The sequence below is a fragment of the Pseudopipra pipra genome, chromosome 4, assembly GCF_036250125.1.
Source record: "Pseudopipra pipra isolate bDixPip1 chromosome 4, bDixPip1.hap1, whole genome shotgun sequence".
Classification (NCBI taxonomy): domain Eukaryota; kingdom Metazoa; phylum Chordata; class Aves; order Passeriformes; family Pipridae; genus Pseudopipra; species Pseudopipra pipra.
Window position 1 is genome coordinate 33,746,565 of NC_087552.1, and position 25,548 is coordinate 33,772,112.

At 35.8% G+C, this 25,548-nt stretch overlaps 1 protein-coding gene across 5 annotated transcripts in view; it reads left to right on the forward strand.

The window, feature by feature from the left end:
• The window catches only part of RXFP1 (relaxin family peptide receptor 1), a 45,358-nt gene that overhangs the window by 14,130 nt on the left and 5,680 nt on the right, over positions 1-25,548 (forward strand). For 2 of the 5 annotated variants that reach the window (XM_064652340.1, XM_064652338.1), the window contains exons 2-13: positions 2,224-2,379; positions 13,483-13,587; positions 14,442-14,547; positions 15,698-15,769; positions 17,310-17,381; positions 18,426-18,497; positions 19,376-19,447; positions 20,127-20,201; positions 20,485-20,556; positions 21,509-21,580; positions 23,454-23,525; positions 24,244-24,315. In XM_064652340.1, coding sequence (XP_064508410.1) covers positions 2,224-2,379; positions 13,483-13,587; positions 14,442-14,547; positions 15,698-15,769; positions 17,310-17,381; positions 18,426-18,497; positions 19,376-19,447; positions 20,127-20,201; positions 20,485-20,556; positions 21,509-21,580; positions 23,454-23,525; positions 24,244-24,315 — 1,018 coding nt within the window. The remainder of the gene's footprint in view (positions 1-2,223; positions 2,380-13,482; positions 13,588-14,441; positions 14,548-15,697; positions 15,770-17,309; positions 17,382-18,425; positions 18,498-19,375; positions 19,448-20,126; positions 20,202-20,484; positions 20,557-21,508; positions 21,581-23,453; positions 23,526-24,243; positions 24,316-25,548) is intronic. The other 3 variants (XM_064652343.1, XM_064652341.1, XM_064652342.1) reach the window with 3 other exon arrangements.

A 25,548-nucleotide genomic window follows, 5' to 3' on the forward strand; every position in this document is an offset into this window, starting at 1 on the left:
AGCACGAGTTCAGATCAGTTTAAATATGTCTCCAGTGTGTAGGGTAAAAAGCTTGACAGGGTAAGCACAACTGATCTACTGCTTCTATAATGGATTGCAGAGTAAGAGGCTGATGGTTAGTTTTGGGTGTTTTCATTTATGTTTAATTTTCCCACATTGGTGTCTTTTACCAGACATTTCATTAGCTACTTAGATTATAGCAAATAACTTCACTAAAGGGAGCCTCAGTTTCCTGCTCAGCTTTTTGCAGAAAGACACTAAGTACTACACATACCCTGTTTGCTTTAACATTATGTCTGCATAAGATTTTTTTGCTACTTGTTTTCTGAGTGGAACAAGTTAATGGTAATGTTCTGAATACAAGTACAGAACAGCATAAATCTTTATGAACAATGTGCAAGTGTGAATTCACCCCAGGGATTAGTATGTAGCTTTATTTTTGGTACCTATACATAAAAGGTATGAGGAACTAAGGCTCTTTGAGTAATTGCAGGGGTTACACAGTTGTGGATAAAAGCAAATCAACTTTTCAAAATCATATGGTGGTTGTTAGCTGGAACATATAACTTTCTATGCAGGGAGCTTCTGTCAGGAGAGGTAATTCTGTACATATGGAAATAACAGGATATTTATCTCAGTTTTCTGCAGCTACTGCTCTTACATTTCAAACAGTTGTAAAAAACGCTGTCAAGGGCTTAACTGGGAGAAGGTTCTTCCAGAAGAGACTCCTTAAGAATCTGAAATATTTGATACAATTTCAGGTGATTTCCCTTAGTCCAAGAGAAAAATGAGTGCAAAAAATCAGATGTTGTGAAAAAGCATATTCCTTTTTAATCTGAGAAAGTTGTGTGAAAGATTAAACTTTGACTTATGAAAATAGCCTGGAAAAATAGCGGCAGGTATCAAAAGTAGCAGATTACTATCTGAATAGGCATCACATCCCAGTTAATAAAGTTTGTATAGAGTATTTCAAGTGCTCTGAGACAGCAATGAAATTTAAAATATAATTTGTATTAGAATTTTTTTTTGTAACAGCATCCATTAAGTCAAATGATAGCTATAATAAGAAAGTGATATTCCTTTTTGAAAGTACTTCAAAAACGTGAACCGAACAAATTTCATTCTAGAATAATTTAAAATCCTCTCCACAGTATACTCCTGGGAAGAAATTGGTCTTGTATGACAAGAAATCTGACTTGGCACCCTGCAATCCGTTACAGAAGCGGTAGATCAGTTGTGCTTACCCTGGAAAAAGTGGTGGTGGCAGAATTTGTCCCTCAGGTGCACTGGTGCAACTGGTAAGGCATCAGGCAACTGCAAATGTAGGTAATTGCAGTACAGAGAGCTGAAGGACAGGGGACAGGTAGACGACTCCGGCTGCCTTGGCTGTCCCTCATCAGTATCACTCTGCCTTTCCCCTCAGCACTGCTTGAATGAAGTCCCGTGTTCTGTGAAACTACTTCCTAAAAAGCATGGGCTTAGCAGAACAACATCTGTATATGTAAACTTCACATTGATAGATTTTAAGCAGTATCTCCACATTTTTTGGACCAGACTGACAACTCTTTCAAAGGATTCATAGCAGCATCTTTATGTTGTCTTACTCATTTTTCAGCAAAACTGTGTCACAGATTTGATCTTAATTGTCTTGCTCTTTGATCCTTTACCAGTTTACACCTAAAAACTGCTTTAAAATGAGAATTAAATCAAAAATATATATCTGATTTGTATAAAAGGACTTCTCTATCTGGGTCTAAAATTTCAGCACAAATGAATATCACTGAATGGTTTGGGTTGGAAGGGACCTTAACGATCATCCAGTTCCAACTGCCCTGCCACAGACAGGGATACCTATAACTTATCTGGTATATTGCTATCATTAATTAATCTCTAGTGCAAAGAGAAACAACCCTTTAAAATAGTGGCCTTAGGTCATTTGTCTTGTATGACTAACCTTTTGATCTTATTAGGAGGATGAATGGGGAGGAATTACCTGTTTGCTGTGTATCAAAGGAAATTTTAATTAGCTAACAATATAACAGTTTTTTGCCAAGTTTAACAATTATTTCATATACTAATTGTAATTGAATGTCCAATGAACTAATATGTATTTGTTGCTTGATACTCACATTCAAATGTAAATGAGTATTTATAAAAGCATAACATCAAATATCTTTAAACACATCACAAAGTAAGCATTTTTTTTTTTTTGTTCCCATTTAGTCATCTGTGACTCTTTGGAAGATCATGTTTCTGGAACTGGGGCCAGGTGCCCCCTGGGCTACTTTCCGTGTGGCAACATCACAAAGTGTTTGCCCCAGCAACTTCACTGTAATGGTGAGGATGACTGTGGGAATCAGGCCGACGAAGAAAACTGTGGTACGTGGTTGAGACTTTTCTCTGTGTCTAGCACCTGTAGTCACTGAAACCCATGCAGCACTCATACAAAACAGAAGACTATGCAGTGTTAGGAACAGAAATGTAACATGCTTTGCAGAAGATGCAGCAGGTCTGCTTTAGCTAATAAAACCACCCAACAAGTCATTTGTTAGGTGAGAAGAATGGATCACATTTTTCTTTGTATATGGTATCAGTTTATCCAGTTTTATCCCTGCTTTGAACTTGTTTGCACATGTCATTTTGATGTGTACAAATGGATGTATGTGATCTGTCAAAGATCACTGCTGAGAAGTAAATGTGTGCTCCAACACAGTTTATGTAAAGCTTAATGTGACTTAACATGGGAAACATAATTTAGAGGAATTGTTAAGGGTTTTCAGAAATCGCTTATGTCCTTATTTGAGAGAAACACATCTGCGTGAGTGTACTACACAAGCTGCACTACCAGCAGGCTTTGGGTTTTGAAAATGTAAAAATTTCAGGGAATACACACAGTCAGGTGATTTCTGCATGTTGTTATGATCCTTATCACTTCTGGCCCCTCTAGATGTTAGCTGTGAGCTTGACTTGGCTTGTCAAGTCCTGATCCTACCCTACTGTAAGCTGGGTAGGATCAGGATATAGGCTTTGCATGGGCACTTACCCGTCCATGCTGCTTATTTGTGAGCATGGCCCTGGCACAGCTTTAATTTGTGCTGAGCCTCATCTCTTCTTCAATGTTTGGATACAGCTTAGAGGTGGCACAGACCTGGGATAGTCTGGAAAGGGGATCCTATATGTTGAGAGAAGAGAGCTTGGCCATTTGGTTGTGATCTAAGACCACAGGGAGAGAAAATCAGCCCTGACACATTTTATTTATTGGTACTGTCGTCTTACTAACAGCCTGCATATTTTCAGAGGTACTCTCCAGAGCTGCTGATCCATGGCAGATGGGGAAACTAGGCTTCCTATTCCTTAGTAGTTTGCCTGTAGCCATGGAGGACAGCCAGGTGCATGATGCCCTGCCTCACACATTGCCTCCAGCTCTCTGGAGCCAAGCAGGTGAACTGTTTACCTGTCCCAGCCAGGCATGTTGCCATCAGATCTGGGTGAGAGGAGTGGGATTTTGTAGTTTTATGTCATTTACTGATACTATAAACTTACTTTCTGTTGTAATTAATCAAAATCCTGAACAAAAATTGCTCATTCTGTTCTTTTCCTGTAATCATCTTGGCATAAAGTGGCAGAAATTGCTGATGGTGTTGCCCCCTTATGTTTAAGAAGTCCAAGGTCCATAAACCATGTTTTATACATGTTTAATTTCTGTATAATACCACAAGGTCTACTGTACAAGGACTTACTGAAACCATACAGCTTGATATAACGCCAATTAGGATATACACAGTTTTGTAATGGGAAGTACACGACAGTATAGAATCACAGAATCATTTAGGCTGGAAAAGAACTTTAAGATCATTGAGTCCATTAATCAAAGAGGGCTCTTCACTTCTAATCTGTATCATTACTGATACAGAACTGAGGTATTCTTGGATTACCAAAAACAAATTTCAAAAATTCAATTAGGACTAACATGGATTGGCAATGAGCAGAGACAGTGTTGCAAGAAGGGATTTATTACTGAACCCTGAAACAACAAACAAGCTTCATCGAGTCCTTAGTATTGCCTTAGTGTTCTTTTATAGGAAGGAACATACAAGACAATTCAGCTGCAATATTGAATCCTCTTTTGTGTCTAGTAATTCAAGAATGAGTTAGCCTTGATTTCTGAAAACCTAAATTACAAAAGATGAAGAGTCATTGTATTGACTTATTGGGAAAACTATACTATTGATGTTTTTCTCATATCTTGACCCCCTATTCTTATTTAGAAATGCATACCATGTATAACAGATTAATGTAATATTCACCAGTAATATTTTCTCAAAAATTGGTATTGCAGTCAAACTTCATTGTTCAGTTAAAGGAAGAGTCACTTCCTTTCCTGAAAATATGGAATGTCCTGATGAGATTTTCTGCAATGCCTCTACACTGTAGTAAGTGTGGGGATCTTTGTGGGATAACTCGGTTTTGTGACTATTCATCTTGCTTAAAATACAAGAAAGGAAGCCTCAGTGATTAGCTCCTGAAACAAAGAAACAATGTCTTTTTTTTTTCCCCTGAAGTTTCCCAGGACCACCTCAGCATGACTGGCTTGTGTCGGCAGTTATATCTGGCTCCTTCTACCCATTTTTTAAATTTACAACTAGTTTTCAGTTGAAGTCATTACTCCTGGTTACAGAAAAGAAATTAAATATTAAATTATTCCAGTACAATAATTGTTTCATGTAGTACCATTAAAAATTTTAATCTCATCCACAAGGTATTCTAATTAAGTAGCTCAACTTTTAAATTCCTGAACAATTTTTCATCAATTTGAATGAGAACTTTGAGGTGGCAAATCTACAAGGTTCAACTCAACAAGTGTGGGAAGGAAAAATCAGTGCAGACCCTCAAAGAAAATACTTTTTTTTTTTTTTTAATGCATGTATCTCAAAGAAATCTAGATAAACCAACTGCCTTACTAACAATTTCTTTGGTAATGATAAAGCACAGTAAAACCAGTATTATAATATAAGGAAAAAGAAATTAAAATTATGTCACAGACTGTAGTTCTTCCTGTGATGGAAAGAACAATATGTTGAAGAAGAAAAGAAAAAAAAACACACTTCTTTTGAAACTATAATACTGCTGTTTGAAAACAAAACAAAACAAAAAAACAACAGATGCTCTAAACACAAGAAAATTCAATATCCAACCGTTCAATAGAAGCCCTTAATTGTGCTGAATATTAGCAGCAACTGCAATTACTGAAATAACAGTTATAAGAAACATCAGTGAATGAAATAAGAAGAGAAGCAACTAGCATAAAAAGTACATGTAGGTCTTTCAAGAGAGTTACTTTATAAAACTGTTTGAATGCCCTTGAAACAAAAAGGCAGCAGTGCAAAAGAGACCAACATTATAGGAGCCTCTGAAAATAACGAAACATGTCACTCCAACTGTCTTGTAGCAAGTCCATCCCTTTTTTCTTTTGCTTAGGAAATTTGTCTCATTCCCCTCTTCATTCCTATAGAAACATTTATTGTTGTAATCTTCGAGATAATTTGCAGTATTAATCCTATTTCAGGCACTGTGTGTGCCTGGTAACAGCAAAACATCATTATAAATATTTCAAACTAAACCAAATCCTCATTGAGAGATGTGTGCTCAGATGTGCTGTAATCACTGTTCATATCCAGCCTTGGCACATAAAGATTGGCCTTGTGGTGTTCTCTTCAATTCTGTTTCCTCTTTCACGCCACCATCCTCTCCTTGTCCAAATAATAAACATAAAAGTAAGGTCCAGAGAAGTGAAATGACCTCAAATTACGACCATAGGTAGAGCTGAGAAGAGACTCCATGTCTCAGACTGCTGTGTTCGTGCTTAACCTCAGGGTGTGGACATTGGGAGGCTCTCCTTGATCTATTGCTAGATAAACTTAAATGTGCATGGAAAATACAATCTTATCTTTTTAACTTGAAAACATAGTCCATCAAGTAGAAGTGAGTATCTCTGCAAATCTGTCATGATAATAATATTTTTAAATAAAAATAATTTATTTAAAGTTTTGTAAATTGTCATAAAGCTCAAGGTTTTGAGGAATTTCCTTTTTTAGACTTGAGTATGGCAGTAAATTTTTCTCTGATATTCTTCTTCATTGTCATCCTTGCTGAAGCACCAAGTTCTTAATTAGGCTGAGGGCACCATGAAGCAGTTTAGCCTGTATCATGCTTCACCTGGAGTTATTTTTGTATCTGTCAAAAAAATTCAAAATGTGCAGGGAAAAAAAAAGATATAGCAATTCCAGCATCCTTCTATGCCCAAGCTTGTTTAAGGATCAAGTTTGCAAAGCAGAGGAAGTTTGATACTGTTTTGTCCTCCTGAGACTAGATTTGATTTCAAACATAATGGCTCCTGGCTAATTTTCCAAGTAAGAACTTTTCCTATTTGTTTACAGCTGTAAGATTTGATTCTGTAGCTACTTGGAGTTTATAAATGGGAGGTTAGAGCATTTGTTTACTTCATCAATTTTTAAACATGAGCAGGAAGGATAAATACTAGGCATAATCACAAATTCTGCTCTCCTAATGCTATGGCAGTGTTGACATGGGATTTGTTCCTAAAAGAAGAAACTAATATTTCTTACATTGAAGACATTACAGCTGCAATGTTACTGTTAATGTAGTCTAAACAATCTCTAGGCAAATTCTTTGACGCCCAGTGGCATAGTAAAAGTCCCAAGTACAAATTCATGGAAAGAAGTGTTTTGGGATCTCTGCTTTGACAGTGATGCTTAATGATAAAACAAAATTAAGATTAGCAACAGTACATTAAAACAGCAGTTGAATAATGAAAAACAAAAATAACAGAATAAGAATATTTTTTATGTTGTTTTTTACTGAGCCTACATGTGTTTTATTATCTCAAGGTGCATATTTGTTTAGATGAACAAATTCTGACACATGAAAAATTGGAAAAAAAATTATGAAAAGTTAAATTGCAACATAAATGTACTCCATGCATTTGGACAGAAGTAAATTAACATTGCCAGTAATCACCCATGATTGGTGGTTTTTTTGTTCCTAATATTCCATACATTCTGCTGGATCATCAGCATGATTTGGTCATCAGAACTGTAAATTAACTGTAGCATTATTGTGATGCCAGTTCATGGAAAAAAGCTTTCCAGTAAATTGCAGAGCAGCTTACCTCAAGTCCCTTGTTTCAAAACCACCCATCAACTCTAGAACTTAGTTCAGGAGAAATACTGAGCTATGATCAGACCTCAAAAAGTACTGGGCTTTTCTCTGGACTTTACATCCTACCTGGCCAATTTAAAAGCATATTTTATAAGGTGTCTCGAAGACACATACCTATTACTCTGTCACTAATATAATTACGTGTCAGCACCCTGTAGCTACATGTTCTTAAAACATGTACATACCCTTGTACGTATAGGTGCACTCATTTCTTTATAAATAATGCTGCTTTCAGATTTAGAAGTTTTACTAACTTCCATTAGTGTTTGATAGTACCCAAACCTGCAGTCAAAATCTATACAGTTATTGGATTTCTTGTGTTCTAATTTAAAACACAAACAATACAACTGATGTAAAATCTCCAGCCACACCACCTGGGGTTTGGACCACAACATATCTTATGAAGCAAGGCTGAGCCTGAGGAGAACTGGTCTGGGCTGACATCACTAAAATCAATGGAGAGACTCTCACTGTCTTCAGTGAGCAAAGAATCATAACGTCCCTTAATTAGGAAACTAGTGAAAAGCTCATATGTTTCCAGAAACCAGTGTTTGTGACTCGTGTACCAGCCTTCCTAAAGAGAACTAGAAAAGACTATTTGGAATTGCTAGCAGTGATTTTTTTTCTTTAGATGAAGAAATCTAGGCTGTGGTCTACTGCAACTTGCCACAGAAACAGCAGATATAATATATAGTCTCTTCCCATGCAGTCTGTGATATATAACTTTCATAAATAAATGTCTCAATTTTTTTTCAGCTCAAACTTAATTAAGAATTAGGTAGATATGGTTTATACTTTGTTTAAAGTTAGGGTTACTGTCATATCACACACTGAAGAGCTCCTATGCTCCATCTCAGAACTGATTGTTAATAGAGGTTCTTTTATTACTAGTAATCTCTAGAGGAAATTATTATGTGCAAATAACACAAGTATAAGTCCTATTTAGAATAAAAGGTATTTAAACACAAGAATTGTAAAAAATGCAAACAGCAGCATTCTTAATGATTTCAAAACAAAAATCATACATGTTGTACCTAATCACTTGCACCTCTGCAAACCAAATTGGTTTGCCACGAATGGGACATCAAAAACCAGCAACTGCTGTTACACATTTGACTACACTTTACTTACTAGCAGCAATAAAATTGGCAATGGAAGAGACAATGTATCAGTGTTTGATTTTATCTTTTTTCATAAGCAGCATCTTTAATTATGCAGAGCAGTTAATGGAACAAAGCAGCCTGAGCTATTTTAAGAGCACAAGTTTCCTCAGTGTTTAAAAATTTGGCTTCTGGACAATTTTGCTGATAGTTCTGCAAAACTGTTTTTTGGCAGCTAGGCAATGGTTGCAGTGTGTCTGCATTTGTTTTTTAATCACAGTGTCATAGCCACATTTTTCCAGTCCAATGAAGCAAGAACAGGCATGCAGATTTAATTTGTTTCTGACTCTGGAGGAGTTCTTCACTGGCTAAATGTATTTACCATTGTGTTGCTCCCAGGCCTAAGAAGTCTCTGAACAGAAAACAGCATTCTGCTCCCCAGTTGTGAAGTTCACTTATAGAGGTTCGTTAAGCTCTGTGTAGCTCATAGGCTGAAAATCACAGAGGTTTCCAGAAGAACTGGGGCAGGGAGCAGCTGTTTGAAGTCTTGCACCTATTTGCCTCTAAAAACACAAGACCTCATCTGCTGCTGTGTGCCACACACTCATTGGGTGACTGGCTTGCCTTGTTTAATAAGTTACAACATATTACATCTTTTTTTTAATGGGTTTATAAAAACTTCACAGGATAAAATAATACTCTATATAATCTCATGGTATTTTCATATGTGTTTCTTTGAAGGTCTATAGATTTACAGAAAATTATTGCAGTTCTGTAGATTCATTAAATCATCATCTAGATTTCCATAGCAGTAATCTAAATTTCTATGTTTCAGAACATCTGTACAAAAGATATATGTTTTAATATTGCAGGATTACTTATAAGGGATGAGAAATTTTAGAGGGTCTCAGTTTCCCATTTTTGCCTCATGACATTGCAGAAGACCTTGACAATTTTATTTTGAAATTAATACTAATAATGAATAATGTTATAGCTGGTCTCATGTTTTCCTGGCATGGCATTATTTCCCATCATACTTAAAATATGAGATTTTATTGTATGAGGCACTATTCAGTTTTGCGCATTAAATAATAAATTTTGGGTTTGAAGCATAAAATAAACATTTGATAGTCCATAGTATACCTAAAATGTAGCAAATAGTTGGCAAAAGGTAGGATTTTCAAGCTTCACATGGAAAATTTTTTATATGGCCAAATTTTATTCTCGCTGTCATTGCCATTTGTCAACAGTGTATGGCACTGAAATAATCAAGTTTTCTCTGATGTGCAAGTATCAGCAAATATAATTGCTTTGCTGAACTTCTGGAGGCTTTTAATCAATTTTGCTATTGAATCTTTAAATATTGTTGATAACTAAGAGGAACTTTTACATTTCACTAGACTTACGTCTCTCCTGATCTCCATTGTAGTGGCGTACTGCTGAGTAAACGCTGAAGCAACTAAAGGTTTCATAGGTGTATTCATGCCATTATCTTACTTTATTTAAAAATTTGAAAATACTTTGAGAAAAACTGAATAGAAAATCAGAATAATTTATATAGTTTGAAAGTATTGTTATAAAACTAAAAAGCTCCTCTTTGCACGTATTTTATGAGAATAAAGATGCAATATTGAGGAGATGTTTATCTTTTGGAAATTTGAGCCTGCTTATTTTCTTAAAAGTTGCACTAGCTTAATTAAGTTGTTTTAAAATCAAGAATAAACTTGGTAGGCATATAATCTAGCTCATCTAGAGAACTGTAAACCTTATTTGAATTGATTTATTTCCTGTCTGTTTTACTATGATTGCATTGTCACATATAAGCAGAAGAACCACATTTCAATTAATCAGAAGGTACAGGAGGCAGTCAATGTGCAGTGACACACAGTTGGGTGTGGGGTAAATTGCCTTTGAATTGACTGATAAGATGTCCAGTTCTAAGTTCTTAATTTTTTCTGCTTGGATATGTAAACTGGGACTGTGAAATTCCCTCATAAATCTGAATGGTACACTGTTCCTCGCTAAAAGTCACCCATTACTACTTCTGATGGGAACAAGAAAGAGCGCTTTAATCCTGACAAACTACAGATCTGAGTAATCATTTCAGTAACAGATCCAAGAAAATATCATCTTTGCTCAATTAAAGACACACATCTTACTTAGTGGAGTGTACCACTCCACTTGGTAAAATCTTGGTATGGTTTTGGTCTTGCTGTAAGTTATTAGGCTATATCAGTGTGGAAAAGGGCAATTATATTTCTACATTTGTAAACATTTTTAAAGGAAATGGGTTTTCCTTGTATGAAAAGATATCTTTGTGAAAAGCCTGAAGTAATTTCTTACAGCAAGAGAAAGTTTATTTGAACAACTGACAGAAAGAATATGTCCACGGGTTATGACCAACAACAGCAAAGGCAAAACCAAAGGGAGACACAGCAGTGTCTCTTTAGAGTGTTTATGCATTTCACTGATAGCATTTCTCTGCATAATAACCAATGAAGACATGGCCGAGAGAAGGGGAAAGTCATATAGATAACATCCTGGTCATAAGCTCCATACTAAGTAAGATGTGTGTCTTTAATTGAGCAAAGATGATATTTTCTTGGATCTGTTACTGAAATGATTACTCAAATCTGTAGTTTGTCAGGATTAAAGTGCTCTTTCTTGTTCCCATCTGAAGTAGTAATCGGCGACTTTTAGCGAGGAACAGTGTACTAATCTCTAGTAAGATAAATCCAGTTTACCAACACTTATTTCACTTATCCCATGTAAAAGAAGATTTGATGATGCCTTGTTTTCCTAGATCTCTGGTTATTTTACAGAAGCACAGCCAACATAATCTATTTTAGAACTGGCTCGGGGGAAAAGCAATTTCTCATCTGGGCTGTACTCTCTCAATGATAGATTTGGGATTTCAAGACCAGTACTATTACCAGTCATTTCTTAAAGTGTTTGGAGAACCTCGCCTCAAAAGAGGTTAACAGGTCACAAACCTTCCATATAAACTCTAAACAATCACAAAGTGATTTACGATTCTGCCATTGAATGCTTCATCAAATGTTTCTACTAAATATAGTTATTCGCACAATACATTCTTTCAGGATTTGACAAAATAGTTTGTATGAAATAAAGACTGTCCCAGGCTTGGGCATAAAACTTGGCCCAAAGCATATATTTCTGAAGGTCAAAAAACCTTTAACAACTTGTTAGATTATATATGCCTTTGTAATTCTAGTAGAAGGCAAGAAAATCAATTCCATGAGAAAAGCCCATTATTTGAAATAAACTGACTAGAAACTCCAAACTGGAACAATTCCAGTACAAAATAATCCATCTTCACTGCGATTTTTTTCCCTTCTTTTTTTATGGCCACCCAAAAATACACAGCTGCCTCTCAACTTCCTCAAAAATACTGTTGAACCTTTCCTTTGTAGCGAACTGCTCCATCATTCCCATTAGTGTGGGAGGCCCTACTCATTTTCTCTGCAGATGTGAAGTGCAGTGATGTCACCTCCTGTACATGCTGTGTCACATGGCAAAGTATTTTAAAAATATAAAAAGGCGGAATAAAATCTTGCATATCCACTCTAGAGTCAGAAGCAGGGAAATGCAGAAAAATTATACTTTATGTGTTCATTGGCTTACAGGTGGATTAGAATTCATGGCTCTTAACTATATGTTTAAAATGTGCAGATAAGTGTTTAGTTGTCCAAAACTTTCTACGAACATAATTATGATTTAGAAAATCCAAAAGTATTTGAGACTATATTCCTGACTGCGAAACATTTATTTGGTATGATTAAAACTTCAAGAACAATCTCATTTTTAAAAATCTTTACAAATTTATTTTTAAAAACACTCAACAAAAGATTCCTTTCTTCTTAAATCTTACCTTCTCTGCGTATGTTGTGTTCCCACCAGTTTTTTCAGGTCCCAGTTGATGGGTCCAGTCATACAAATGAAAGTCAATGAATGTGTTCCAGCTAAATATTCAGGAATAATGATAAAGGAAACCTCATTATGGTCCCATCTATGGGGCAGTAGGTTTATAAGGCAATTGCCACTTGGCAAAGAATCTGTTCTCTTTGCTTCACCAATTACAAATTCCATGCTGCAGGCAGTCCTAAAACTGAGCTTCTTCTAATGATTTAAAACAGGAAACAGCAATGTTTCTGCAAGTTTGCCAATACCTTTCACTCAGTTCAAAATGCATTAGCGCTGCTGTGAGTGCTCATTAAATAAGATGCTTTAAACTAAAAGGGCGTGTCAAAGGTAAAGAGAAGTCAGACTCAAATTGATACAACTAAAACCCAATCACAGCTTTTAAAGGCAAGTTACCTTTCCCTTTCCAGCCTTTTTTGGAATTGGTTACCTGATCAGTTAATTTACAGATCTCCCATACACAATAGACTTCCAAGAAACAAACAACTAACGCATCCGAAGTTATTTCCAGCACCACTGTATCTTGAAATGTCCCTTTGGTAGAAGGAACTGAAAGGTTTGCTCTTCAATTTTTGCTTTTTTAGCCATAAACCCATTTCCAGTATATTTATGCACAGTGACCAAACTGATAATATGGAATCATGCTTTAAGATGCCTGTTAAGCTTAACTTAAACACACTGCCTTGAATACGTCACACCAAGCCTCCCTTTCTCTTGAAAAGCAGTGCTCCTTTGGCCTTCATCTAGATTTTCAAAAAGAAATTATAGACAAGATGGCTCTCTGAAAGAATAAGTCAGAGTCACAGTAATCATTTCAGTTTGCATGGACAAAGTGACAAACTCACACGTTTAAGGATGTAGGGAAATATGGTTGCCTCTCATCTTTAGACTCCTATGTAAACAAAAATTTCTAATGTCAAGATCGTAGTTTTTTCAGTGTGACTGTCACAGAAAAAGTTGTTGAAGGCGTAATAAATTGTTCCTACTATGCACCTTATAATCTCCATAGCTATGTGTGATTAGGCAGCTCTAAAAGATAAGGTTATCTAATGGTCTGAAATGCGCTGGAAAAAATCCCATATTATTTAGATAAAACTTGATGCAACTAAATTAAGTGAAGATATTAATACCTTCTGTTTGTATTCTAATGTCTTCTATTTGTCGTCTGTTTGTGTTGTGGTTTTGTTTGGTTTTTTATTAGAAGACAACAATGGATGGTCTCTGCAATTTGATAAACATTATACAAAGGACAAGTACAATAAACTGAAATCTCTGTATGCATTTCAGAAAAAGACACCTGAGTGCTGTAAGTAATTACAGATATTATTTGAGTGATTATTAATGATGATTCCTAGAGAAAAATACACAGCAAATATATGCTTATCAGGAAGAGAAAGATAATGCAGTTTCATTTATAGTAAAACAGAATTAATGTCTCAGATAAACAAATGCTAATTTGAAGTTAATTTCAGTTTCATTAAGGATGATTCAGTTTCTGCAAGAGGAGTGCCAAACATATGCCAATTAACATATTCCAATTAGGAGCATAATATAAATGTTTATTTGAATATGTTGATACTGCTGGAAAGACATATATTTCACACATATTTCAGAATGAAATGAAGGCAATATTCTCCCCAGTTCATATCTTTGTACATCAAATGAAACTTGCAAACCTGCTCCACTTATACAGGCCTTTGTACAGACTTTTTGATTCTGCTGCCTACTGTGAGCAGTAATTTAAAACACAGAGTTGGGCTGAAAGGGAGCAAAGACTTCCTGACCCATTTTAATCGCATTTTCACCCAGGCAGAACTGTGCTCATTCTAGTAAAATAAGAGGACTGAATAATCTAAATAAGTGCTGCAAAAAATCTATGCCAGATTCCTGTACAACAAGCCCAAGGCTCAAGAGCTTTTAAAAGCCCTTTCACAGAGGTCAGAAGGTAAAATAATTTTTTGTGTTCCTTTATATTTATTGTTAGGTTCTTACCAGGTCTAAATGAATTATGTAAAAACATGTGCCTTAATTTCTGTGTAACAGAGCCTGCTATGTCTGCCTTTGTGCTCATTGTTCTTTTACACTATATTTCTTTTCTTCACATCCCATCACACCACACATCCCACCTTTTGCCACAACCACGTTCTTGTTCTCGTGCAGTGGCTGGTGATGTGCCATCAGAGTGTACCTGCCGAGGGCTGGAGATCTTCTGTGATGCTGCCAAATTACGAGCTGTCCCATCAGTCTCTTCAAACATAACTGTAATGTAAGTAAAGAAGTAAAGTGGTCTCTTGCTCTGTTCAGGTTTGACTATCAGTCCTGAAACCTTTTCACAACTACAGCCTTATAATCATGATCGGTTGGCTCAGCTGGTGCTTGGAAAGCACCATGTCTTCCTGCTGACAAGTACTTTGTCAGCAGGAAGTTTTAAGTAGAGATTCTTCCTACATAAAAGGAGAGAAAAGAAACTAAAAAACTGTGTGAAGTGAAAATTTTGTTTTTGTAAGAGTGGCTTGAGCTAGCAAGAGTTTCAGGAAATCTAAAGAAATCTACAGAAGTTTCCTTTAAAGACACAATGCTTAGAACCTTTTTATTATACTACAATTCTGCCAATATTCCTAGTCTGTATTTCTGTCAATAAAGTCAATAATCTTGGAATCAGTGGAGCTACCTGCCTGAGCAAATCTTTTTAGTTCTCAGTTTATGTGTCTGCATACGCTGTTATTTAAAAGGGTTTAATGTGGGCTGAGTCATCGTACAGATATGTATGTATAAGCCAAACCTTTTTAAGAGATGAGAAAATGGTTGATGTGCACTTGGTTTGCATATCACTGTTTGAGAGGCAGTTTTATGTGTGGTGAGCAGAGTGCAGCATCATGTGTCCTGAGCTGAGGATCTGCCTTGTAGAGCAAGGGTACGGATCCTTCCAAACAGTACCAGTCTGTGCTCACTCGTGGCTGACGTTCTCCTTGTTGAATTGGTTCAGCTGCCTTTCAGGTTAGATTCTCTTCTAATCCAATCATGACCCGAACGAATTTTGGTTTTGACGGGACACTTGAGTATCCCCAGTGCAGACGGGGACATAGAGACACATGAACTGGGAAATAAGCTCTATATGCATTTGATGTTTGAAATAAATCTGTAGTTTATACTCAAAACTTTTTCATTCTTAGATTTAACTATTATATTGCCAGTTTTCCTGGGGACATGGAAGAATTTTTTTTATTATTATAAAGTATTTATCTTACTGTTTAAATAGATACAAATATTCAGACAAACAGAAGTAGCATGTTCAGATAGTTTCATGTTGCTTTCATTATTTAGCAGTGTGAGAGCTGCTCTTATTGAACAACAAAAGTAGTAGCACTATAGGAAGCTTGGGACAGTAGTTTTACTGTATGCATTCATTCCTACAGGTCTCTTCAGAGGAATCTGCTAAGAAAGCTTTCTGCTGATGTTTTCAAGAAATATCAAGATCTTAAAAATCTGTAAGGGAGTGCTTCAACCTAAAATATCTATTTAGTGCCTTAAACATTCATCCTCTCTTTCTTCCATATGTACACACACACAGAGCTTAACATCTAAGTAACAAAATTCTGGTTAATCTTACCCTTCAATGTGTAGTCTGTTTGGCTCAAGTATCTTGATTTGACATCTGTCTTTTTTCAAAACCATAATCTCTGCATATTTAATGTTTTTATATGGACTGGTTTATACCAAAAAAATGCTAAACTTTCATTGTGTCTGAAGGAAGTTACATTTATAATGAACAGTATATGCCAAAATAAATTAAAGTAAGTCAATCTGTTTATTCTGCAAAACAAAAGTTTGGAAATTCAAACTTCCCACTGTCATGGGAAGCTCACTCACATGTTACGTGGTTTTACTCCTAATTATGTCTGGTACCAACTCAGTAATGGCCCAACTAGTCAAATCGTTATGGCAGAACAATACTGTGTAATATTTCACGAGTAACATTTATGTTGTTCAAAAATCATAGACTTTAATAATTTTTCTTGATCTAGAATTAGTGAAATTAAAAATTAAATGTGAAGTCTAAAACAGGGCTCCTATGTCAGTTTAAAGGTCTCTTTTAAGGGAGCTCTGCTGTACTGCAGCACCATCTTGTGTTCTGAAAGTTAAGTGTCATTATGACCTTACAGTCTTGAAAGGTACATTTTCGTTAAAAGAAACATATCCGTATCTATCTGTACAAAACACTTGCTTCTAATGTTGACTTCACACCCATCTGATCTGAATGATATACATTTTCCAAAAGGTCTTGAACAGTGTTTGACAGAAGCCCAAAGTCAGATCTCTTATTGCTTTAACAGGAATGCATCTGGATGCTTTATTAACTGTAATTTAATTAAAAGAACTTATATTTAAATATTGCTCAGAGAATAACAATATGACGCTTTAAAATTATTTGAAAATTATTTAATATTTGCAGCTGATAATATTTTCAGCTCATTATTTAATCAAAGTAGCTAAAGAAAACCAGAATTTAAAAAATTAGTATCTTTCCTTTAGAGAAGATTAGTAAGATTTGCTGTACATTTTTATTATATTATCTTAAAAATGCAGCATTTTGATAATTCTCTGATACTGCAAATGCAAAATTCAAAAATTGTTTTAAACTAATATTTTCTGTGCAAAATTTTGCTTGTAGCAGAGATCTGGCTAAACACAAAGATCAGGTCACACAGGTGAGCACTGCAAGTTTAGGACCTAATCAAGGAGGTTGCAAACAACCACTTCATTGTTCATCTCAGGCAAAGTAAGAGTCCCTTTGAATGAATTTTGTAATTCTGCTCTTCATATGTATTTCTTTAAAAACACCTTTGCAGTCTTTGCAGCTACAGCTGTGAAATGGTTATTGTCAAATTCAAAGTGTAACAAGTTTGAAAACTTATTTTAAAGTATAAAATGTACATTCAGTTTAGCTGATAGATTTTAATTATTTACTTAGGTTTGCTTTAACTTTGCTCATTTAGAGAATTAATTGTTGGGTTTCTACCTTCTTAGGTATCTTCAGAATAATAAAATTAGAGCTGTATCTGAACGTGCTTTCAAAGGATTATACAATTTGACAAAACTGTAAGTATTGCTTTTAGAATATTGAAGTACAAACCAGCAGTCAGAGCTCTGAGAGTTGCTATGGATGTCTTTCTCTATTTCATTCCATGTTAGGAACCTGCAAAATGGTCCAAATCTTTAACTCAATGATTGAATTGAGAAAGCAAAGACAGATTAAGAGTTATCTGTGCAGGATGATACTTTGAAAATACAAGTTGGCTCCATACTTCACTCCTATTTCTCATATCCTCAGAATGGAAGAAGGAGATAGTATGATAGTTACCCTGCAGAAAATCAAAGAGAATGAAAAAGAAGTAACATGAAAGTGAGAGCTTGTGATGGATGAAAAATCTTTAATGCTGTTATTTTGGTTTACAGAAGCAATTCAAAGTAACCAGTATAGGTAATGAAAGGAACATTTTTTTCTTTATTTTGCAGTGGCTTTTTAAAAGGTGTTTCCAAACTTTAAGAGATGCTTTTAAGAGATGAAAGAGACAACACATAAATTGTATTGTTTGATTAAGATTTTTTCTGCAATATTTTTTAAAAAGAAAGTTTTTTAAAATTGTACCTCTTATTTTTTCCGTCACACGAGTGTGGTTGGTTATCTGTTATTATAGCTGCTGTCATTATCTTCCCAGACCATTTAGAGTACCTCTTCCCCTTCTTTTTCAGCCTTTCTTGTTCCATTATTCTGGCATCTACATTTATGACTAGTATCCTTAGCAAAAACTGAACAGGTCCAGGGAACATCCATGGAACAAATCACTCCACAGAAGGAAACAGGGAAGGGCCTAAAATATGACACAGTGAAAATATTTAGCTGGCTGTGCTTTCTTATAGATAAGACAAAGTGCTCTAATAATTGCTGTTAAAGTCCTCATTAGAGAGAGTCTTGTTGTCAAACAATGGCATGAAAAGTACCATACTCAAAAATTATAATTGTGAAAAAAGTAGTAGTTTTCTGATAAATAATCAAGGAAAAAATAATATTAAAACTCATTTTCATGCATCTACTGCTAACTAATCATTCCATTAATTTATCTTTGGTTGATCTTGTTTTAGATACCTGAGTAACAACAAGATAACTAGTTTGGAGCCTTTTGTTTTTGCAGACCTCCACAGACTTGAATGGCTGTATGTTGCTTTCTTATTTGTGTGTTTATTTATTCAATAAATAAATTCAATAAATTTATTATTTCAATAAATAATTCATAAAAGAGAAATATTTGGATAACTTTAATTTTTGTGCATAGCAGTACTTTTTACTAGATAATAACTAAGGAACTCTTCTTGTACCGTGTAAGGTAAAAATGCAATTGACTTTGGTGAGAGCAGAAAAAAGTTCTTGATTGACTTTGGTGAGAGCAGAAAAAAGTTCTTGGGCCTTAATGGCTTCAGTGACTGATGGCATATACAATAGTAAATAATGTCTATTAGCAATTGCTTGTTACAAATTAATAAATTAAATAACTCAGATACTATAAAACAGTAGAAAGATAATTTTGGGGGGCCGGTCTTTTCCTGTAAATAATGCTTGAAATGTCCAGACAAAATGACTGTCATAATCTGAAATATTTTCTTATTACTGCTTTTCAGACAGATTTCAACTAAGAAAAGTCATTAAAAATAAGAAAATAATATGTCTAACCTTATTCCATGTCTTTGGAACTGTTGGATCACCACAGAACACTACTGTGTTGTGCTGCTTTGTTTTCACAGAAAATCCATTCAAAGTATCTTGATCAAAGAATTTAAAAAACTCAAAGGAAAACACTTTTTCTAAGATGAAATTAATTACTTTCTCAGAATTATTTTTTTTAATTAAATTTTTCTGAAAGGAAATTAATTCAATTAAGGCTTTAACTTGTTAAGGAGTAGTGTGCTGATTTTTTTAAGTAGTTTGACTGAACATTTGAAGAAATCCACTTTAAAGTATGTTACTTTTTATTATCTGTTCAATTTAATACTCAAGTCAATTGTCAATCTGATACATGCTTTGCTGTAATTTATAGGATAATTGAAAATAATAGGATAAATCGGATCTATCCGTTAACATTTTATGGACTCAAATCACTTATTCTTCTGTAAGTATGAAATAAGATACAAAAGAGTTATTTAAAAGAACAGAATAGAAAGGGCACATGCATTTAAAAAGCTTTTTATAATGACTGTGCTGTCTCACCACAGAGCGCTGGCAGCACATCTGAAGCTTTTTCTTACCCTGGGTAAAATGTAGGAGTAGGACACGCCATGTCTGGAAAAGATTAGGAGAGATGGGTGGAGAAAATGGTAACATGCATCACTGAGAGTGAGGTAAAATGCATCACTGAAGGATGAGGCAGCTGCAGCAGTTGTGCAGTTCCAGTTGTCCTCCAGAGCTGTGGTGCAGGAGGAGGGTGTCCCACAGTCCCTGCCCCTTGCAGCTGCCCAGCCCTGCCCCCCAAATCACTGTCTATAACCTGCCGCTGATGAATTGCACATTGTGTTGGCTTGCTATGTTTTATTTCAATAGCAGGGAAATAACCATCTTTCCTTTACCTGCTAATTAACAAGTTAAGGATAAAGTACTGCTCCACAGAATGCCACAGTGAAAATAATGTGGAAGTTTAAGAAAATAGTACTATTTTCTCAAAACTATAAGAAACAAATTAAGATTTGAATTATTTTTTTCCCAAAAGTACAAAGAGAAGAGACATCAATTTTTTTCTATAACATTAACTTTAGGCAAATACAACTAGCTATACTATTCCTCTTTTTTTCCAGGGAAATGATGAATAATTCTCTTGCTCGTTTGCCTGATAAACCTCTGTGCCAATATATGCCAAGACTAAACTGGCTGTAAGTATACCTTATTTCACTAGAATAATATTATTTTGTTGTCTTTGTATGGCACTTCCATGACACTTTTTCTAATGGGGCACTGGATCTTGCAGACTGCCTGCTGGGTCACTGCAGGTTTGATGACCTGAAGTCATCAATTAAGTGTGCAGAAGTATTACATGTCTATCTCCCACTTTCTTCTGTGCAGTGATGAAGTTCTGGTAGTATTTTTCTTTAATTACCTTAGAATAACTGCCTGAATTTATTTTCAGTGATTAATGGGGTTTTCTTTATATTCTAGAGACCTTGAAGGGAACCATATCCATCATGTGAGAAATGCTACTTTCATCTCCTGCAGCACTCTAACTGTATTGTAAGTAATAAGATATGCTGGCTAGCCAGAGTGAGATATGCCTGTGCTGAACAGTCAAGTGATTCATTACAGTTAATATAAAAGTTTCCTGAGTATCATGGTTTTTTATCTCTTGAGTATATTATTAAAATGTTTGGTTTGAAATGACCCCCACAGGGAATTAATCACTGTTTACATTTATAGCAAAGTTCGGCAGTGAAATGTACAACTAAACTTCACTGAAGTGATTTTGGCTGATACTAAGGTTTAGAAATTTTCATTATAATTTTTTTCTTGGAGGCAAAAATCTCATAATAAAAAGCAGAAAATGTACAAAGTGCATAGCTTGTTGCTTCATTTTAAAGAGTTTGATTGGCTGGTAGGTTGCCTGGCTCATCAATTCTAGAATTTTCCTAAAAGTTTCTTCAGTGATGATGTAACCATCTTCAGAAAATCCCTTCCACTTTTCGAGAGATTAGTAGGCTCCATGGTATCTGTCACTTTCAATTTTTAACTCCTGTGCAGTACCCATGTTCTTGGCTTTCTCCTTGTTTTTAAAATCCTGGTTGTTCATTTAAGGAGCAAGTTCAGTGGCAGATGAAACAAGAGCGAATGAAAAGTTGCACAACCATGTGCCTGTGTCTGAGGTGTGATTAGGTCACAATCCTTCCAGTCCACTCAATGTTCCTCTTGCCCTCAGTCAATTTGCACCAGCTTCCCATGGGTGTGTATATCTGTGTGTATGTATATACATATGCAGAAGTACATGCACGTATAGGATGTATAGGCAAAAAAAATTACTTACCAAATGATAAAATGGCAAGCTTCTAGATGAAATTAGCTTGTTAACTGATTTGGGCAAATTCAAATTGAAGATGCAGAAAAGAGAAAATTTTTAAAATTTATAAAACCTTTTCTCCAAAACCAAATAGTTATCAAGAAGGAGCAACGTAAGTTGGTTTTGTTCTTTCAGGGTGATGAGACGAAATAAAATCAGCTCTCTAAACGAAAACAGCTTCTCTTCTCTCCAGATGTTAGATGAATTGTGAGTAGATTTCTTCTCTTATTTGTACAAGTCACAAAGTTTGGTAATTTATATTGAAAATATCATTCATCATAAATTCTATTTCATATGACACGCTCTGGAGATGTCATCCTTTCTTATGGTTTTTTAATATGTATTGAACAGGGAAGAAATAGTCAACAAAATGCATAGTCTGTACCAATAATACTGGGGCTTTTGCTCACAAGATTGTTATGTTCCCTGAACAGAATAATATTCATCTTGCATTACCACAGTCCAATGTACGTGTGCCTTCAGTGTCTTTTAGACCAGTTTGCCAGCTTCAGTTGGACTGAGATCCTTACTCCTCTGTTATTGGGATTTATGTTTAGTAAAAATAAGGTGAAAGGTAGAGACAAAACCAGTACAGATGTGCTGTTTAGCCCATGTGAAAGAATTCTTATCATGAAACAATATGTTTAATTAATTTAAAAATTAAAGGTATTTTACTTTCTTTTTGACAGAAACAAAATAACTGTAAGTTATGTATCTAACGGTACTGTGGTGGTTTGAGCCACCACAAAAATCTAAAATCCAATTTCCAGGTTTCCCCCACCCCTTCCCACAATTTTTATCTAAACACTGAAGAGAAACTTTCAGGCAAGAGACTTCTATAGGGGAAAAGGGGAAGTATATACATTTATTTTACGCAAATATACTGTACAAGCTAAAAGCAACTATATATATAATATTACACACTTCTATCAGTCCCTCTAAGCTTCTCCCTCAATTCAGTCCAGGAAAAACCCTTCAGGCTGATAGGTAAACAGTCTTTCTCTCGTGGGAATGTTCAGGGAAAAGGGTTCACTACTCCCACCAACCTCCAGCTGTTTACTGAAGTCTCTTCTTCCTTACAAAGTCCAAGAAAATAGTTTGAGTCCATGCTCCTTGGTTCCATGTCAGTCTCTGCTGTGTGATTCTCTCTCTCATACCTCAGTTTCGTAGCTGCTGTAGTTTAGTTCAGCTTATCAGACGTACGCGTCCTGGAATCTTCATTCTTCCCCCGAGTTTTTGGCTGTCCTCTGTTTAAATCACTGCAAGGACATCCTCCGGGTCTTTCTCTGGTCCGTCTCCAATTTCGCCTGGGGTTAGCTCCCTGGCGCCGGGCTGCGTTCAGCCCATCCACTTTGGCTCAGCTCCAATGCTGAGCCTCCCCTCTACTTTACAGTGAGAGGGAAAAGAAAGCCCCCTCTCCAGTCTAGCTGGAAAGGGGGCGGGGGGAGGAAGAGGGCCTGGCTCCTCGCAAGGAGCTTGCCTGTCTCTCTCCCCGCTTACCTTATGTTGTGAGTCTCTCTCTCTCTTTCTCACAACACTCCAATGCTGCCTCCAACCCTGGCTTAGCCAGAGCTGTGGGGCCGCAGGGTCCCCCTTCCCCCAGAGGAAAAAAAGGGGGCCCTGCCACCCCTGAGCCTTCTCACACCCACACACCCACACAGCAGCAGACACAGCAGCAGCCAGACAGACCGATGGCCAACCACTTCCAGCAGTTGTGTATATATGATTTTTCACAGGAGCGAACAAAATGAGCAGTGATCAGCCCTCCAGGGGAGACTGCCCTGGAATCGAATCACCTCACCCATCAGCCCCCCGGCTCCCAGGGGGGGCAATTTTCAAACCATGACAGGTACATCTGAACTAATAGCACAGAGAACGATTTGATGGATCTAGCTTCCCACCTTGTTTTAATAGTATTCTATTAAAATAGAAGTTTCTGATAACAAGTTTCTGATAACATTTGGATAAACAATATCCTATTTGGCAGATAAAATAAAATTGTGTATATTGAAATTGCGAAACTGTTTGGTAAAATTATTGAGCCTAGTAAGAGTTTACTGTATCCTTCCTGTTTCTGCAGAGATTTGGGTAGCAACAAGATTGAATCACTTCCTCCATATATATTTAAGGATCTAAAGGAACTTTCACAACTGTAAGGATTCTTGGTTATTATTATATATATAACTGTATTTTTCTCATTTGATATGATACTTTTAGTCATGTGTGCTAGGAAAGAGAAGAGCACATTTGTGTGTATGCATCATTTAAGCTCTGCCTAAAGTACACTTATCCCAGAAGTAACTCTATATAACCAAGTGTGTACAGTTGCATTTATTGAGTTTATGCATTTTAATTACAATATTAAGAAGAAAACATAAAGAAAAGTTATAGGGAGAAGTAAAAGAGGATGTACCCAGAAACACTCTTGCACAGAGTGACAGTGTACAATGCTAATGTTTATTTTTCCATTCTGTCCCTGTCCCTTGAACTCACACGCAAAATCAATTGTAATTTTTTTCTAAACACATGCAGTTCAGATAGGTTCTTTTACTTGAAAGACAAGTCTGTAAAGATTAATAACTAAATATTTCTATAGTCAAAACCTTTAAGCATCAGGCTGGGGGGGGGAAGTTATGTGTCTCTGTGTGTGTGTACATGGCAATAGCATGCTTGTGAAGCATCCGACCATTCTTTCCATTGGCTTAGGAAGCTAAATAATGCTAAATGATTCTTACCTTTTGCAATTGTAACTGCCAAGGGTACAAGTCCTTCCTACAAGACTAGAAAAGCAAGTGGGTTATGTAGTTTCACTTTATTTTTAGAACAAGCAGTAAGGAAGATAGCCAAAGTTACTTATGTTTTATTTACAGGAATCTTTCTTACAACCCCATCAAGAAAGTACAAATAGACCAGTTTGATTTTCTAATTAAACTCAAATCCCTGTAAGTATCAAGTCTTTATATTTTAGCTATATTTTCTTTGTGGTTATGCATATCCCTTGGAAGGACATGATCCAGAATATGTTTTGTAAGAAATTGTCCTTGATATATTTCATGGTTATGTTGATGATCTTCAATAATTTAAGCCTGAAAAATTACTAGCAATACTCAAGTTTTTCTTCCTGAGAATACCAGTTTCGTAATGGAATTTTTTCCAGCAAAAAGAGACCATAAATTTAGCTTAGAGAATAACATTGTCAGCTATTACAGAACAAGAATAACACAACCCTCATTTGACATTGTACAATTTGTTCCCGGGCCTTAAGGATCATGCAAGGTCCAGCTGGGGCTATTAACACTATGGGCAAGTACTGTTAGGATATGTAAAGACTGGAATTATAAAAGAATTTCACATATCTACAAGTTTGGGGACACATTTCCATTTTTACAGAATCTACTGCTAACACCATTAGAAGAACAATGGTTAAGTATGATTCAGCTTCCATGTCAGAGAAAGTTGGGACTTATATAAATCTTTCTGAAGAGTTTAGGGGAAGTTTTTATAGGTGCACCAACAGAGCAGTTGCACCATCTAACACAGTGAAGAGGATGCACTGCAAAAATACAGAAACTGAAGTTCTAAAAGAATAACTTACACAGATAAACTTTACTGATCTAACACTACAGGGGAAACAATATTGCTGCTTTCAATATACATAAAAAAATTAAAATGAGGAATCCCATCTCTGTGTCACAACAAAGCCAGCTTTTTCCCTTACATGCTGTAGTCTGTGTCCCAGGTTCCTGCTGTTCTCGACATAATGAAGACTGAGTTCCTGCAGTGGTTTGTTTGTCTAGTAAAGCACTCCCTGGGATAAAAGACAGAAGAAACATCTAAAATATTATTACTAGAAGAAGTTATTATTTCCCCAGAGATGATGAAAGAACATCAGTTAAATAGCACTTTGGAAGGGCAACATGTTAATCAGAGATTCAGAGATTCTCATGGCTGAGAGCACCAAGAGTTTTCTTCACGATTCTGGAAGAGCAGCGAGTTTATTAGAATTAACTGCAATTTATTTTATTCCTCTTGAGATTTTGTGCGGACTTTCTGGTCAAGTTTCAAAGGGGTAACAGATTAGATGAAATTAAAGTTCACCTCTAGTTTCCTATACTCATCATGTAATCACAATTAAATGCTCATAAGGTTTGTTCTTTTACTACTGATTTTCTATG